Source organism: Dicentrarchus labrax, unplaced genomic scaffold, assembly GCF_905237075.1.
Source record: "Dicentrarchus labrax unplaced genomic scaffold, dlabrax2021, whole genome shotgun sequence".
Classification (NCBI taxonomy): domain Eukaryota; kingdom Metazoa; phylum Chordata; class Actinopteri; family Moronidae; genus Dicentrarchus; species Dicentrarchus labrax.
In genome coordinates, this window is record NW_026136723.1 from 17,268,136 (window position 1) to 17,287,246 (window position 19,111).

Here is a 19,111-nt window from a genome sequence, read left to right on the forward strand (position 1 = left end):
ACCGCATGAACATACTGTAAACATGTCAGCTATTTAAAAATATGGACACGTCTTGGCATTCACGGTCTCTTGAGTAAAAATAGCTGGAGTGGAAGAAGGATATTTTTCTTCAAGGATGAAATCATGCAAGTTATTGTTTCAAGGAGCAATTTCGTTATTTTGTGAGAAAGTAACTTTTCCTAATCTCGATCCTGCTGTAACATTAAATGTAATAATTGTAATAATGTCTGTTATTTTCTGTTCTCAGTTTACATTGTCCAGCTCTCTGTATATTCAAAAATAGTCTCCCTTTGTTTTGAGCCTGGAAATGCGATGACTGAGAACGGCGTGTTAACTTTTCAGTTGCTAAGCTGCATGGCAGCCATCAACCAAATGACTAATCGTAAATACACAGAAGGCATGCACAGATGTAACCTTACAAACTGATCTTTATCATAGGCTTGCCTTTTTTCTGCAGAATGTTCAAAGTGTGCCCTAAGTTGGAGGCCTTGTACCGCCAACCAGAAAGTGCATAAAGCAGCCCGTTGGCAAACGAAAAAGGAGAGGAGGAGTGAGGTGAGGGCTGTGGGAGCTGAGTGGGGTGAAGGGAATCAGGGCATGTTTACCTCTGTTCTCTTGGGGCACTGCTTTAGGGATGGTGTGGGGGGGTTCGCTTGTTCTTTCAAAGAGGGATGGGGGAGTTTTGGGGAAGACTCTAGGAGGGGGTAGACAGGGCAAAATTGTGATATTTGGGAAAAGTGAAGGTTGCACAGTTCTCTGCTGCCCTCTTTTAGCCAGGCTTGTTTTCATTTCTCAGAGGGCCCAATAAAGCATTAGAAAAAATGCTCACAGTACAACCCAGACAACCTTATCAACTGCAAACCGTCCTGTGTGTTGATCACTTCCTCAGATAATCACACATTTTAGTCCCTCTCACACACTTGACATGACGTTCACACTTACAGCCAAGTGGTGTGGGGGTACTGAATGTAAAAAGTTGGCAGTGCAAGCGCTCTATACCACTAAAAAAAAAAAAAAAATCCGCTGTAGATGAAGGTTTGGTAAAAACATCAACCTCTGGGAGAGCATGCATCCCTTTAGGTCAAACTAACCAAAAGTTTCTCTGCTTGGCCTTCCCTCTGCTTCTCTCAAAAATTATTAAAACATTTATTGTGCTACATAAATCAATTTTGGAGAGAAAGTAGCTTTTGCCTGAAATTCATTAGTTGGGAGTCTAGTCTTAAAAATAGTTTCTGTCAACCAATGACTTCTTTTCATTTTGTAAAGTATCAAATTTTGTGGCCTGTATCTCAATTTGACTCTAAAGTGAGCTTGTTAAAAAAAGGAAGAAAAATATTAACAAACACTGAAATGTGAGCTACTTGTTTTTTATACTCTACTTGTTAATTTTATTCCATCCAGATCCCAAAAAGAACTTCTCTCAAAAATCATGCACATAAACACCAGCGCAAAATGAAACCACTAAACCCGGCCCACACCTACGATAACCCCCCTCACAGTCCCTGCAACTCCTCACCCCTGCAACTCTCTCTCTCTCTCTCTCTCTCACACCACTCACACACACACACACACACACACACACACACACACACACACACACACACACACACAAACACACATGCACCAAAGGCCCCCCGCCAACAAAGAGAGGGGGCAGCAGAGGAGCGAGAGAGGCATAGAAAGGGAGAAGAAGGAAAATGCACGCTTGACTAATTCTTGTATTCAGAGTCGGTAGTCCCTTCCCCTCCCTCTCCTCTGGCTGTGTGTGTCTGTGTGTGTGTGTGTGTGTGTGTGTGTGTGTGTGTGTGTATGTGTGTGAGAGAGAGAGAGAGAGAGAACTGGCACACTCTAACCTTGACATTTTAGCATCATGGGGGCGATGAATGAAAATGACCACAATACACTTGGGAAGGAGGGAGGGTGGAGGAGGGATGGGAGATGATAAGGGGCAAGCAAGGTTTAAATGGTGAAGGGGTAGCAGAGAGAGAACGATCTGTTTGTATATATATTCATATATGTGTGTGAAGGCGAAGTGTTTGTGTACAGTTTTGTGTCCAAAGTCAGCAGCAGCAGCAGCAGCAGGGAGGGAATGGGATCTCTGCTCTAAACAGCCTGACGGTTATTTAAAGGCCTTGGGGCCTGTGCTAGATTGATGTTGTTTTCTTTCAATCAAGGAGCCGTGTGGGACGCGCTCACGCTGCAGACTGCTCGCATAAACACTCTTTACTGCTCGTGTAGGGGAGGAAGACAGGCCTAGACACTGTGTCTGCATCGGGCTGTCTCTGTCTCCATGTCCGTCTCCGTCTACATGTCTCTGTCTCAAGGCCTGATGGGAACTTCTCACAAACTTACTGTTACCTCCATGTTTTTCCCATGTTTCATGCTCCCCAGCAGTGTAAAAATATATATAGGGAACAGTAGCTGATCCAGACTATTATTATAGCCACTAAGTATCCATCCTGAATTCATCCCAGATTTCTCTCCAGCATGTTGTCACTCAAAGCCCACTACCTGTCTACCTTTTACTACAAAGGAACGAACCTTGTTGGAGCATAGATTCATTTATATCAGTAACTTCTGCTTTTGGGGTTATTATAAATTAATTCCTGTATTTTCACTTTTATATTCTGTTATTATGGTAATTAATTGTAATTTCTGTCTTTCTGTTGTTTTCAGTTTTATCAAATCAGTGTTGTCAATTTATATATTTTACTACTCTGCTGTGTGTTCATTTGCAGAAAAAAACACAGCATAAGGCTAAAAGGCCTTTATTCAAAATAATCCTAAAATATAATTTCATGTCAGTACCAGTTGGGATATTTGAGGTTTACCAAGAAGAGAAACTGTCAGTACAGCCCAGCGCTTAATAGAACAGGATGGTTCAAATTTAACAACTTCATCCAGAGGTCTAAAATTACAATGCATGCTACAGTTTTTCACAAGTATGTAGTGTGAGCTACACTTCAAAGAGGCCTTTGTTACTGGTACAACAAATGTTCTCATCTCACCTTAGCCACAATGATGTCCTCCTTCACATCCAACGGACACAAGAAAGTGAGCTAGAATAACCGACTGGGACAACTGAGTGCTTTTGTGTTTGTGTGAATGTGTAAAGTACGATTGTTTTCTGGGTGATGGCAGATGATCTGTGCATGCAGATGGCTGTGAGAAGTTTGTCTAAAGGTAGAAATCATTCACCAGACTAGAATGTGTCCTCAAGGCTTATAGGCAGTAAAAAGAGAGTGAGGTTATGAAATGTCTTGAGGTCTGTCGGAAAAACGTTTTAATTTTCCCACCAGTAGATATTCTGTGAATACATTGTGAATTATATCTTTAATTTCACCAGGCTGTCCCGACTATTCAGAATCACATTGTACATATCCAGCCTTCAAGGCAAGGAAGAAGTACAATCTCTCCCTAGTTTTTTCCCATGAGTGAAAGATTCATTCTTGCACTTTTAAAAGATAAATAATCAATATACTACACATCACACACACAACTGCTCCAACTCAGCCACTGTTCTGATATTTTATACCAAAAGATACCAAAGGGACATTGGAGGCAAAACATTAAACATTGGAGAGTCCAGCTCTCTCTGGCTCACTGCTGTTCCGGAGCTATTTCAACTCCTGTGGGCAGAAAAGTGTCCAAATCTAAGAGCTGAATTTAGTTGCGTAGTGTAGTTGCAAGTTCTTTGTGAAACATTTAAATGTATAAAAAGGCTATGTATTTAGCCTGTTTAATTCCTTCCTTCACTTCATCTGAAATTGTAAATGAGAAAATCCATGGTACAAACATCACCTGCGGGTGACATCTTAGACACAACATCCATTTTAGTATAGTGTACATTATCGCTTACTAAGTGTTCTTTTATGGGTTGAGAAAATTGTCACACTTTTTAAGATAAATAAACAATTGTGGGACAATATGTATATACAATGGCGGTTGTACAGTTTCATATTGTGCAAATCCATGTAAATGTGTAAATATTTAAATGTGCAGTCATATGTATAATATTGCTGCACAACTTACTTTTGTCCTTGCTTTAACAACCCTGAGACTTCTATGATGGTGTTTTTAGGGTCCACTGACAGCCAAAGTATGTTATCTGGACAATAGATAGACCTGTTGTACCTCTGTATATGTGCTACATAATCTACTTTAGTCTTCAATAAAGTGTATGTATGAATTCATTTTATCCATTGTCAGTTTTTCATTACTATGTGGCCAATTGTAGGTGGAAAACAATTTGCACCCTCACCATCTATGTACATCCCTGAGGGCTGCTGTCCTTATATCACTATTACATCACTTTTTGCACATGTAATGTATGTACGGACCTTCCGCTCTACATACATTATTATTAAACTGCTCTGTGGTTGGGGACAGAGACTACTAAGATCACACTCAAAGGTTACTGATAAAGCGCGAGAGGTGGGCTTACTGCTGAGGACATGGGTATTCCATTATTCCAACCATCTTTTGCATCTCCATGGCAACTACACCAACACACACACACACACACACACACACACACACACACACACACACACACACACACACACACACACACACACACACACAACACACATAATAGTCTATAAAGAGCCTAAAAGGAAGTGAGTATAACTCAGTTTACTTGTGAGCTCTCTGTACTTGACTGCACTGCCGAGTCTCACTGTTGGCCCATTGTGTTTTCCAGCCAATTAGGTGGCAATGCTGCAGAGGCCAAATGAGACCTGTTACTATTATTCAACAGCCTACCTTTAGATAGACCTGCATGTTATAGTTACTGCCAATAGAAATTCTGAGTAGATTATTACAGTCATGGTGGAAAATAACTGGAACAAATTATGGGATGTGTTGGATGGGTGGAAGAAAAGGTTGGTGAACATGCAGGCACACACACACTCACAGAAACACCTCTGTCACAGCAGTAGCCTCTATGCCTTTTTCTTTCTCATCGACCAGAGCTATTGATGTACTGAATGTTGGAAGGCTGAGTCAATAAACAAGAGGAAAAGCTTTTTTGAGGGGAGAGTGACTGAAAGGAAGACTGTATCCACATACAGTCTATATTTCTGTGCATTTGTGTACCTGAGTACATGAGTGTGTGTTTGTGTTGTGTGCATGCATCCATGTGTCTACCTGCACATTTCTCTCACTGTGAAATCACTTTGTCTCTTTGCCTCCACTCACATCTCCTGTCCTCTCGTCTCCCCTCTCCTCTCTCCAGACTCTCAGAGCTGACTCGTTAATGTTTAATGCTCACTCAGGAAGCAGACACGCTCAGCACGGCTCGTACGCTCACACACACACACACACACACACACACACACACACACACACACACACACACCCTTCTACATCCCCCTAGCGACGCCATCCTCATTACCAGCCTGAGATTTGACCTTTCACCCCTAGACCAGATGGCTGATGTTTTCATTCTGGAGGGAGAAGAAACGAACCAGGAGTGGATTCACATCGCACAGCGTCACAAGCAGGGAAGTGTGTCAGAGGATGATGAGGGTGTTTGTCTATCAGCAGGAGGATCGCCTAGAACTATTGCTGAATCAGGCAGAGCCATTGTGAATTTATATTCTTTGTAAAAAATAAAAAATAAAGGATTTCCAGGAGGCAAAACTGATATAGTTGCTGTATATCATAACCTGTAGAAACGGTTTGATACTGAGAGGAAGAGGAAACTGCTTGTTCACCAGTATAGTAGGTTTTTTGATTACCTTTAAGGGATCCATTTTAACAAATTTAAGGTGAATTGTTCTTGGAGTTGGACCTAACAGCCAGTGTAAAAGCGCCCTTACACACTCTAATTTCTTCCACTGGCCTGCAGACTTTGCTGACTCTACAAACTGTGACAAAGTCCAGATCAGGCTGCAGGTCTTTACACACTTTACACATCAAAAGATTCCACAAATCACACAGCGTGGACGAGAGGCAACGTCTATACGGGATTGAAACTAAGCAGGCGTCAATGTGTGTGAGAGCTGGCATTGTGTGAAAGTGTGTGTTTTGAGAAAGAGAATTAGAGAATGAGTGAAAGCAGCAATTTCACAGGTTTGTGTGTGTGTGCCTGAGCACATGATCGTATGTAGCTACTGGTATGCCAATGGCACCCTCAGGTGGTGATGGTGGTCTCTGATGGGGTAAGTGCATGCATCTGTTTAGTTTTAGTGTGTGCATCTCATGCCAAGTCAAGTTAAGATTATGTGTACATCTCAATATTACTTATAAAGTCACAATTGGCTTCAGAGTGCAACAACAGGTATGGATTCAAACTAATAGAAACAAAGAAAAAAAACCTTAGAGTAAAATGAGAGAAACAAAGACACACATCTGTGACTGCACCAACCTTCCAACATTTAAGTCTCTGACAAAAACTCACCTTTTTAAAATTGCTTTTAATGTTTAAATTGTTTTTAGTGTTTTACTGTTTGATGTTGTTTTGCTGTTTTTATATTTTTATGTAAAGTGTCTTTGAGTATCTAGAAAAGCGCTTTACAAATAAAATGTATTATTATTATTATTATTAACACAACAGCCAACAGAAAGCAATAAATAAAACAAAATAAAATAAAATGGACCAATATTCAGGCAAAGGGTAAAATAAAGTTATCACCTGAAAAACAGTGGCTGATGGCAAGCTCAAGGTTGCATTAAAAAGCCTGTCTGGCAGAATATGTCTTATGCAGGGATTTAAAGTCATAGTCATAGAATTACAGCAAAAGCTTTTTGCCATTTTGCTAGCCTGAATCAAGGAACAGCTGTGCCACATAATCCTACATATATCCTATCCTATAAATCACCCAAAAAATTATTTCAGATTTACTGACATGTAATGGGGGAAAATTTGGGACTTTCTTGTCCTCAATTCATTTAATGACAGCAACTAAATATCTAGTGTCACCTGGTGTTATTGGTACATATAGCTGGATGTCATCAGCATGAAAATATAAATTTATACTGTATTTGCAAATAATAGATGTGTGTATACAGAAAAAATTGTGGACCTAAAATGGACCCTTGAGGCTTACCACGAATGAGATGAGCGATACAGAAAGGTGAGAAGGTAATCCTTTAGTGGAGAGTCTGAGAGTGAGTTTTCAAGACAAGGTCTAGTACTATCAGAGTGAAGCAGTCACCAGCATCACATATATAGATATTTCTTTTTCTTTTTTATACGATGGCAGGAGATGTGTGGTCAGCACAACTTAGTCACCAAATCGCCACCATACCAGAGGTGACAGCCTTCTAGAGAGCTTCTGCCAACAGCATTGCATGTGTTCACTTCACTCTGTCTTTCTACCTCCTCCACAGACTCTCACCATCATTTTCTACCTTTTTTCTTCCACCTCCTCCCTCTCTGTCTCATACGCAGGCATATACTTTTAGAACTACACAGCAGGAGAGAAAGACGGAGTAATGGAAACAAGCAAAAAGATAACTTTTCCATTTTTGCACTGTGGCTGTATTTCAGTTTGCCACAGAGTAAAAGAGGACAGGGCTGGACAGTCTGATTGTGTGTCATGACTCAGTGTGATCAAGGGGAAAGGCTGTAGCTCTGCTTATATTAAAACACAACCACATTGTGTGTCTGTTCAGTATGACCTGAATGCTGAGATCACCCGGAGATTCATATGACGGCAGTATTTGTGTGTGTGTGTGTGTGTGTGTGTGTGTGTGTGTGTGTGTGTGTGTGTGTGTGTGTGTGCCCTCCTTTCTCTTTAATCAGAGAGTGAGTGGAGCAGAACAGAGCGGAGGGTTGAATCAGGGGCCTTTCTGCCGGTCTGGCTGACTTTAGGTTGGCACTGCTGCCGTCTAAATACCCTCTTATAACCAGCTCCACATGTTTCTCTGTCTCTACACAGAGGATGGATTACTGCAAGTATCTTTTCATCTCACTGTAATCTTCTGCTCTCACATTACCCCCAGAGGACCACCTGAATTCAGACATATTGAGCGGGATTAAAACCACATACTGCAATAAGTTCTGAGTATAAAGTGACTGTCTGCACACTCGTCATTACACACAACATCGTATGAGGAGAGGAGAAGAAGGGTTGCCGCTTGAATGCAATGATTAACTCAGCCTCCCTGATTATTTTCCTTTTTACCTTTCTTTTGTCTTACTCCTTTATTTATTCATTCTTTATTTCTGTCTTTTATTAGTTACTATTTAATTTCATTCATTTCCTTTTCTGTCTTCCAAATTTTTAATAATGCATCTTGGTCTTCTGCTAACTCTGTCTTTGTCTTTTTTGTCTCATTCATTCGCTACTTATATACCTATATAGCCATTGATACTGAATCAGTGCTTATTCATAGGCTTACTCACCAAGCTTCAGCAGGCCCCACACGGCAAAAGTTTAAGAATAACTTTCATTATGAAGTTCCAGTATACATTCAGATATATTAAAATTAATTATGTGTTTAGCAGTATCTAAGAGAGTAAATTTGAAGCCATCTGTTAAAAAAAATTATATTTCGTCAGTGTATGAAATTTAGAAATGATGCCTTTTCTGTTTTGTTTTTCTCCTCTCTCATCTTACATCTTGACCATCAATTTTGGCCCTCCCATCTCTTTTCTCAGGACCATCTGTGTCCCAGTAACAGAGAAAATAAGCTTTTTGTCAGTGATTTCTCATATGTGTGTTTTATCAATTGCCAAGTCCGGTTTGGGGTGAAAAGTGCATGTTCTATTTCTGCTGTGGGAAAAACTATTTATGAGCGTATGCATGAGGCGAATATCAAAATCTAGAATGATGTGACACATGATTGGTTGAAAGTTAAAAAACATGCTTTGTAATTGTTGTGTCAGCGCTCTCTGTGCCTGACAAAGCCTTCTGCATCTAGACATAATAAAGAAGTGCTATTGTATGTGCTTTATGTGGGTATGTGCTGACCTCTGCTGTTAATGTGTGGGACTACTGCATTAGGGAGCAGAAAAATGAAATTTGAGATTCATCATACGAGGTACCCAGGCTCTAATTCACTGACTAATGACAATTTTGTTCTTATTTCCTTTGAAAAAAGGCAGTACATAAACATATTAGAGAGCTAAGTTTTACTAATATTATGGCTGCTTCAGTGTAGCATTTAGGCTCTAAATTATGTGTCATTGCCCTCCTCACTGTTAGACGCTGTGCTAAATGTCACTGAATGACTTTCAAGTTGTCAACGAATAAAGCGAAGTTGTTTTTAAGTGTGCATGTCGAACTCCAGTCTCTAAAAGTCTCTCTAGCAAAAAATTCATTCAAATGGCCTCTAAACATTAATAAGTCTGGAAGATACTTCAGTGTCCCCTGTCTACATGTATAGCACATGCACCTGAGAGGGACAAGTGCAACACTTGATACTGGCCTCGAGTGGGCGCCATAAGCTTTACTACCAAATCACGTTACATAGAATATATTATTGTTTACTATACACAGATTGATCAGTTTTAATCACTTCACATAACCTCACATCCAAAATGTTTTCATCACCTCATAGAGTTTGATGCAGCAACAATATCAGTTGAATAAGTGACTAATTAAAATGTAATTGTTGTCATCAAAGTCTTCTGATTGTTCATACCAGTAAGCAGTTAGAATAATAACTTTAACAGACAAAACACAACATATGGAAAGTGTAATCATGGTATCTGAGTCTGTTCATGAGAGGATTGAAAAGATTATGAGCTCCACGTCAGAAAACGTCATATTGATCTTGATATAGTCATTGACAACAGTTAGAAATGTTACAATTAATCAGAATCAGAATTAGAATCATAAATACCTTAATAAATGACTTTCGTTACAAACTCCAGATATACATACAACATATATTAAGAACATATATATATATAAACAGTACAATTGAGCCCAGTTTCACTAGCAAACAATATGAGGTACAATCCTACTTAAAAGACAAAATTAGCTCTGCAATCATTACTGGAGCCGAAACATGGACATTGCTGTACCAGAACAAAAAACTGTACCACCACCATGACCACACAGGAAACATTGGTATACCTTCAGAGCATAGCTACAGTGAAATTAGCATCTGACAGTGTACTTAGTAGGTTTGTAACTGGTCAACACATTCCTATAGTGGGTAAACAAGCAATAGTTTCAGCTACTGGGAGGCATTTCAAACTGCAGCTGTTGTACACAGACGGCTTTAGGGGCCTAGGAATGTTGTAAAGCAGGACTGCAGTCAGAGATATTCATCACCCTGTGTTTCTCAAAGCTGTAAGAAGCACCGTGGGTGTTGATCACAGTTCGGAGTAGCTGCAATGCTACTGCCTACTGGACGTAAAACTTAATGGACTTGTCAGGAGCTATATGTGGGCTGTTACAATCTTTTCCAGAAGTGGAATTTACAGGTTCCTTTCTTAAAAGCACATTTTTATGTATATCCACCTGTCTGACAAGTCAGCACAGGTAGTAATAGATAAAAGATAAAGACAGATAATGAGCTTCCCCTCATATGGATTCATGTTTGTACATGGCAGGCATGTTTGAGTGCGAAGATATCATAGTATTGGGAGTTGCAGTTTGCTCCTTTTGAATAAACACTGAGGACACTGGGGGAAATTAGGCTTATGTACTCATATTCCATATCACAGATCAATTTCTTGGCCTTCTTACTATAGTAATGACCTCAACTGCATGAGCTGTAATGAAGAAAAAGAAACCAATTACAGAGATAATGAGATAAGGCCTGTATATGGCTCTGTCTCTCTCCAAACCTGTAACATGTCATTAAGAGGGCGAACAGCACACACAGGAACACAACATCAGAGTTTCATGCTGCTTCTGCAAAGGTTTTCATTGTAAAGCTCAACTAGAATTAACTGTAAATTAGATTAGAGTTATACTTTCCAGCACATACTATAATTTTAATTTACACCATCTTCTACAATCAACTATCTGTGGTTCCAACTAGGAGATTTGAAAATATTAGTGTTGAGGAAATGCGTCCTCTGGCGCACTGGAGGACCAGTGTAGCTTGCTGGTACATTCATGTGCTGTTGGAAATGTTAGAACTATTAGTGAAGTGTCATGAAAGACCAAAAAAAAGATGGGTAGGACTGGAGACGTTTAAGTCCAGGTTATTATTGATTAAGAGGACCGCCTTGTTAAATGTAGGCAATTTTACATATTGTGCACCTCATTCAACAAAAGGTGCTTGTATTGATTTACTTAATTTGTTTTCTATAATACTTCAACTGTGGTGGAGGAGAGGAAGTTCATCAGTTAATAATAATATTGTATTTTAATGATATAACTTATTTGTAACCATTTAATAGATTTAAATGAATAATTAAGATTGCTATGTTGAGTCTTCACCGTGCATTGTGTTTTTAATAAGCGTAATATGTGTACATGTATTGTGTGTTATAAATGGAGGTTTAAGTCAACTCTTACCTGCGACAAGAAAGCTCCTACGAAGACCTAACGGAGGAAGCTGGAGATTACGTGCAGCAAGTGAAGGCATCATAGATCCCATTTTTTTAGGAGGGCTGATGTCATTTCAAAACTTAACTCACTCCCAAGTCAACGCGGCGGGTTGCTCGCCTCCTATTCTCCCGTAAAGTCCTCTCTTAAGTCCGGTGGAGCACATTGAGGGGGGGAAGAAAAACTCCAGGAGGTGAAATAAACTAAAGAAAAACGTCAACTTTTCTACCAGAGACGAAGCAGAGGGATTTTACACGAGAAACCCCGGGACCAGAGCCCCTCTTTCTGCGGGCAAAGGCGGCTGAACTTTTCTTTTTTTTTTTTTTTCTTTTAACTGCAACCACAGAAAAATGAATCGGAGCTTTAATAAGTCGCAACCTCTGCGAACTGCGGATTGTAACGCGGTGGAGGTGAAAAGCAAGGTGAGTGTTGAAGGGGTGTGAGGTTTTCTAGCCTCTAAATGGTGGGATTTTTTTTAGGGGAGAAAATAAAAAAAAGAGTTCACATGGTCTTCCCCCGTAACGGAGCTGGAGCTGGTTCGGACAATCCGCATCTTACGACACATCTTTTCTCCTCCTCAGTGATAAAAGCTTGTATCTGTTTCATTAAAACAGCAGCTGAACGCAGCAGTTCCTGCATGTTTCTGTAATTTGCACTGATTATTTTCTTCCTTACCTCCGACCGTGCAGATTGTGCTGATTTGGCTCTTTCCCTCCCTGACACGAAGCTTATGGGGGAGAAAAAATAAAAACTGGTTTGACGTTGTTTCTCAAACAACCTGGCTTTAAGAATTTGTTACAATAGCTTTGTATCTGTTTTTAAATCGGATGTTTGTTTTTTTTTTGTTGCAAACATTCACTGCGGGGTTTTTGTGCCACAGCCTCCTCATTGTTTTGAGTAGTTTGTGAGAGGCTGATGGCTGCATAAATTAAGTTAACCACCAAGTAAATGACCACAGTTATCTCCTAATTTCAGGCTTATGTAATGGCCACCAATTTAACGCAAAATCTGAACGCACACATCATGAGTTTCAGTGTCAAAACCTCATCAAATGCACTAAAACAATTGCATGCATTCTTAAAAAGTTCTTAATGCTGTAGACTCAACAGTTCCTACAGCATGTGGGCATAGTGAAAATCCTCCCAGAAATGCACACTCCGTTCAATCCTGACCACAAAGTGAACAAACAGTGAACTATTTATAATTTTGCCACAGCCTCTCAGGGACTTCTTGTGGACAACATTTTTCTCTAAATTCCATTAAAATGACAACCTAGACTGGTATTTATAAGTATGTGTGTACACATTGCCAGCACACACACACACACACACACACACACACACACACACACACAGAGTATGTGTACTGCACATATGTGAAGGATGAGCTCCTGAGTCACAGTTGACATGCCAGATTGAGAGGATTTTGGGGAGGTGACTCATCCAGTCCAGTGGTCTTTTCACTTTTAGTTTTGGCTGCCCAGTTTCAGGGGGTGGTGGGGCAGTGACCTGAGATAACAGACATACTGATGGTGGGTGGAACAGAAAAGGAGGGGGCACATCTATTCCAGGATGCTCATACAGCAACATCAAAGGATTTTTTTGGGGGGGTTTGTAGGCAGGGTGGGTTTCAATGTTAGTCCGGCAGAGACAGGAGTGGTCTCTCTGGAGCTACTAGAGATTGTTTGTGGGTGGGAGTGATGAGCCAGGGAGGTTTAACAGCGTCATCACTATAGAGCTGACTCACTGTCATACAACGTCACGTTTCCGTTTTTGGATCAGATGTAACTCATCACTCTCATTACGTCACTGTGTTCTAGTTTTAGCTGAACTAAATGACTATCTTTAGTTTCACGACACATCCCTCTATGTGACAGATTTATTGGAAATAACCAAATCAAGACAATTTAGTTGAGTTTCAATACTGCTGCTAGTAGTTAGGGGTCTATTTGAATGCGTAAAAGCAACAATTAGGAATTTCCTAAGCACACCGCATCTACTGCATGTGATGTGTTTTAAGCTAAAAAGGCATAAATCACAAGGGGTGTACCACTCAAGCAGTAACCAGAAATGTTACTTGAAGTGTACAAAATGAATCATTTCATGCACATTTTAAAATACTAGGAGTTGCTGATGGAAAGTTGCATTTCAGATTCTAACAACAGTTCATCTTACTTCCAGTTCTTACAATGCAGATGTAAATAATCTATCCTTCTGCTTGTTGATAGCAGATTGAAACTGTTCCTTCAGTCTTAGAACTGGATATCAAAGTCATGTGTAATGTAGAGTGCTTAGCATTCATAGATACCCTAAGACCTAGAAGACTGATAATCTTCACAGACATAAGAGCCAGTTAGTTGTTTGAGTGCTTTCATCCAACAATTAAGAAAACTGTTTCAAACAAGCAAAACTTTGCCAAACAATAGTTGAGGTTAAACAGTCAGACTCACTTTAGATTGCCAGGGAGTGATATTAGTTATGGTGTGATATGTTATGTGCCTGGTTCTCACTGGTTAGTGTTTGGTTTTCTCAGAGGCAAACTGTTCCAATGATAAGCTTATCAGGGATAACACGAGAGGTGTCTGGCTGTCTGTCGTGGAGCCTCGGCCAGGAGCTGGTTTCACTCACTTAAAGCTGTTATCAGAGACAGAGAGAGTGCGTAAGGATGTAGGGGGTTGGGCGGGATTGTTTAGTTTTACTCCCTCTGCCCTCACTTGAATTAATCCAGATTTGGAAGTCCTGTTCATTTCATCACAAAAAAAATAGCCTGAGCCATTCCACCATCAGTGTTCTTGCAGATCAAATATTTATTTGTTAATCTTCTAAAATGCCAAGAACCTGTAGGTGAGATTTCTTAGGTGAGTTGTCCCTGACTTTCAGAGTATTAGGTGAGGACAAAGCCAGTGTTGGCGAAAGACACAAGTCAGTTATCTTCCATTTCCTCCAGTGTGTCAGAGTTTGTGTGTCCAGACGTGTTACAACCTGTTATCATCACCCTGCCCTGATAGGCTAGGAAGGACAGGTGATGTCACATTTGTAGCGATGTATTCTTAGGTTTGGGTTAATCACTCCCATGTTCAGACTTGCTCATACCAGAGGGCCAAGTTCTGCTTGTGAAAACAGATTGTTCAGACTGATCACGAGGCGCAGTGCCAAGAGAACATTCACATTCTGAGCAATGACGGTGCGCTTACTGATTATCATTTGGTACGCTGAGTGGAACGCATTGACGTCTTGCAGTGTTAATCGCACGTAATTCACGTGTATGTTTCACTTTCCCCAAATGTTAAGTACGCCTATTGAACACTGACAAACCTGTTCGTCGACTTGTGTCATCTCTCACATGTAGGTTGAGTTTTAATTGCTGGAATCTAAGTTGGGTGCTTTCGAAATGCAGGTTCACTTACGTGCCTCCGTTTGTTTTGTCAGTGAATCTGGCAGTAAACCACACACCCGCCTGGCATCCCCTTAGTCTCCTAACACGCCCCCTCTTAAATTCATATGTCTTCTTCTAATTACAGAGCTGGTTAATGCCCCCCCCCCCCACACCGCTTCTCTCCTCCCAGTCAGTATACTACGACTCCTTTTCTGCTGCTCTTGTCAGCAGTTTGCCTCTCCCTCCTTCCATCCCTCCCGCTTCTTGATCATCTCTCCACTCTTCTCCTCTGCCGTCAGCTTCCCTCCGCCGTGAGCTGATGATTACAGTAACAAAAAAAGCACCTTAGTCTACAAATTACCACTGTGATTCAGACACCAGTGCTACAGCAATTGTCTGTTGTTGTGGTTTATCGAGCTGCGCTTTTGTGCCTCGGCTGTACCTCTCCCCCTCAAGTCCATTCTTGTCTGTAAGTCACATGATGACCCCACTGTGACCCTCAGCCGTGCTCTCATTGGTGGTTTGGTGACCTAGCCGGGAAAGCGTAGCACAATTGTCCAATTCGGTGTGTGTAAATGGTGGGTGGGAGGTGGGCCTGCCACCGTCATTTATATTTGCTGAGACAGCATACTCATCTACCTGTATTGTTCTATTGTACAACAACCTCCTTCCCTTTTCCGGATGTTTTCTGTTCCAAGTTGCATATGATGCGCAACTATGTTTTTCTAATGATATGATCTTGTCAAAACACAAAGCTCTGCACGGTTTCTACCAGGAAATTGTTTAGCCCAGATCCTGATGCATCTTTTCTTGTGATCAATTTAGTTAATGGATGAAACAACAATCACACTCAGTTCCCATTCTGGGAAATATGCGTATCCACTACACCCAGCAGACGGTTAAGATAGGACACAAAGACTGAAAAACAGGGTGAAAAAGTTAGCCTGGCTCTATATCTATCTCTCTCAAAGGTAACAAATGCATTAGATACGATTGATATCACTGTTATATCTGTCTGTTACATATCATGCTACAGCCAGCCGCCGCTTAGCTTAGCATAAAGATTGGAAACGGGCGGAAAAGGGTTTGTATGCATGTCTCATCTAACTCTCTGCAAAGAAATGGAAACTAACACACTTCCCAAAATGTCAAACTATTCCTGTAAATATATGTTATTTGCTGTGTGAGGAGCACCTCTGCTCTTTTCCCCTGAAGGTTAATGTTTCATTTCATAAAAGTGTATACATTTTTATGATGGTAGCAGAGGTATATTTTAGGCGAGGTGGCCCACATCAGCTATAAAACACTGCAGGAAACACTGATTTATAAGTCTTTCATACACAAAGGCACTTTAGTTTATTCAGGTATGTTGCTGAATATTGGAGATCCACTATGCTCTCAATCATTTCACCTGTGTTTTTCTGTAAATGTCTGTAAACTCTTCCTGTGGTTTTGACTAGGGCTACAATTGATCATTCAATCTGCAGACTTCCCAGTTAATGGATTCATTTTTTGGACTATAAAACAACAGAAAATTGTGAAAAATGACAGCCCAAATCCCCCAAATTTTAAAGAAAACACTAAAGAGCCAAAAATAAAGTAGTGAATTCTTACAATTGAGAACCTTGAACCAAAAAGATGATTTAAAAATAATTGCAGATTAATTTCCTTTCAATCGACCACTATTTTGTTGCAGCTCTTCGTCTATGAGAGTCTAATATGCAAATGTTTGGGCAATGATGCGGCTTTGGCTGCACTGAAACCAGGAACAGCTTCCCCTGTGCCATATTTTACATAAGGTCATGACCACAACTGTGACAGAGCTGAGCGGACATCCCCCCTGTTAGTTTTATGTGTGCCAGTCAGGTGGTTTAGATAAGCGCATGGGGTCGGACATCCCGGTTTCCTCTTCCTGTTTGGTTGTCCTAGTAACTGTCCCTCTTAACGACCTCTCCTTTTATCTTCCTTTCTCTACAGTATGGGGCAGAATTTCGCCGGTTCTCTGTGGACCGGGTCAAGCCGGGAAAGTTTGAGGAGTTTTACAAGCTCATTCTGCACATTCACCGCATCGCCAATATGGAGGTGATGATCGGCTACGCAGACATCCACGGTGATTTGTTGCCGATCAACAACGACGACAACTTCTGCAAGGCGGTGTCAACAGCTCATCCACTGCTCAGGATCTTCATACAGAGACAAGGTAAGCTGTCTGAAAAGTTTTTAAGACCACATGACTTCCTTTGGCCTTTTCTTATAATTATTCCACAGCAGGAATCAAGCCTACTGAGTCTAAATCTTTTTCTCCTAAACATTTTGTCTTAAAACTGGTTGTTAGTTTAAATAAACGTTGAATGGATATTGGGTTTTCAAATATCCTGCAACTGGTAAGCCTATAAAACAATTATCTCTTGCAATAACTGCATCTTGGGCTGCAATTATTGCTCTGACTCGAATGAAGTTTCCCCACAGAATATTTCCTCATCCAATTATGCCTTTCTTCCCGCTATGGGAACGCGAGGCCTTTTTGTTTACTTCATGGAAGGCTTTCTGTGTGTGTCTGTATGTGTGTTTTGTGTTTCCTTCCCTCTTATTGGCTGGATCTGTCTCAGTCTGTGTCTGTCTGCCTGGCTAAGTCCTGTGTCTTATCCAAAGGAAGGGCTCGCAGGCAGATGATCACACACATAAACACACACATAAACACACACACATGCGTACACACATACACACAGGCCAGGGCCTCGGCAGCCCCATAGAAATCAGGTCATTGAGCAAAGCCTGTATCCCAGCATACCAGACATTACTGAGAGACAAAAGATCTGCATGAAAGAGAGACTCCTTACTGAGCTCCCTCCGTCTGTGTGTGTGCGCGCATGTGAGTGTGTATTTGTTCAATGACAACACCACGGTACCCTGAATGAGAACTAGTCCTAGTCTCTCTCTGTATCTCCATCTCTCTCTCATTGATCCCAACTCTGGAGTGGGTCTTGACTGACTGCCAGCGAGCATACAAATGAATCTATCACCATTCACCTCTATTCATACCCTCAATCCTTCTTGGAATGTCCCTGGCTCGGTTGTGTAATGAACATGTACACTCCAGGGTATTGTTTTAATTGTCATCCAGTGCTACAAAAACAAAAGCTAGCCGCAGTGCGGTGAATTATCTTGTCACAGATTTCCAGGGTTTAGATATTAAAGGGGCCCCCACCGGACTCCTCCTTTTGTATGATACATGTCTTGAGAGCTCAGGTCTGGAGCAGAATTAACTTATTATACATTGGCTGATATCTGACATCTGCCAAAGATGGAAAATGTAAAACTGAAAGTTTGGATTGTTAATCAACTAACTTTTCAGCATAAGGTAACTTGTGGATGTCTGCTATCACTACCTCAGGAGGTTATGTTTTGGCTTATCACACACACACCCACACGTAGACCAACCCATTCATTCACCTTCTTTTAAAATGGCGAGGACGCTGAAATCCAAAATGGCGCAGTGATTCGAGGCAGTGGTGAGACTGTCCTGTCTTAGCAGTTGGCTGTTTGGCGTCCGTCATTGCACTCTGAAAATCTCTCATAAAAGCAGCTATTTGCTTGTAATAATCATTTGAACAAAAAGGGAGATCTATTAGCTATTTTTAGGCTGTGCTCTTTACTTACTTCAGGTAGCTCATACGGTCCCAAGATAATTGTTTAGCAGAGATTGAAAAGCCACCAAGATTGTGATGCATCTTGTCTCATTATCATTTAACTTAGTACACAATGACCTAAATGGGTTGCCATACCCATTAAAAACATGCGATTGGCTGTGTGAAATAGGCACTCTGCTGTCTCCCCCTTATTTTTAATGCTTTATTATTCAAATTTAGCGATAATTTGAAATGAGTTAGCCCTACATATTTATGTATCACACAACAACACATTGTTACGTGATGTTAAATAATGTCATAATTAATTCCCAAGACCCATAGTTTGTGTCTTGGTGCTTCATACCCATAGATGCAAGGATTCTGCTCCCTACTTTGAATCTTATACATCCAACTGAGGTATCCCTGTCCGATGACATAGGTTGTGTACCACGCATGAGTTTGTCATTACCTTTGTCACATCCCTTTTCTATCCCACTCTCCATAAAAGCCTAATAGAAATATGCCATAAAGCACCAGCTGACTCTTGTTGTAAGAAAGATGTGGTGGCTTTTAAGAAGGGGCTTATGTAGTGTTTTTGTTGTGTAAACGCAACACTGACATAGTGATATGCACTGTTGTGACTGATGC

The 19,111-nt window shown here is 40.8% G+C and overlaps 2 protein-coding genes across 3 annotated transcripts in view; both read left to right on the top strand.

Annotated features, from left to right (window-relative positions):
• The window catches only part of LOC127358389 (nuclear transport factor 2), a 232,593-nt gene that overhangs the window by 178,791 nt on the left and 34,691 nt on the right, over positions 1-19,111 (top strand). The gene's annotated exons all lie outside the window — the stretch shown is intronic.
• pard6gb (par-6 family cell polarity regulator gamma b) overlaps positions 11,486-19,111 on the top strand; it is a 32,734-nt gene continuing 25,108 nt past the window's right edge. Inside the window, exons 1-2 of the mRNA XM_051391403.1 lie at positions 11,486-11,881; positions 16,812-17,034. Coding sequence (XP_051247363.1) covers positions 11,810-11,881; positions 16,812-17,034 — 295 coding nt within the window. The 5' untranslated portion in view covers positions 11,486-11,809. The remainder of the gene's footprint in view (positions 11,882-16,811; positions 17,035-19,111) is intronic.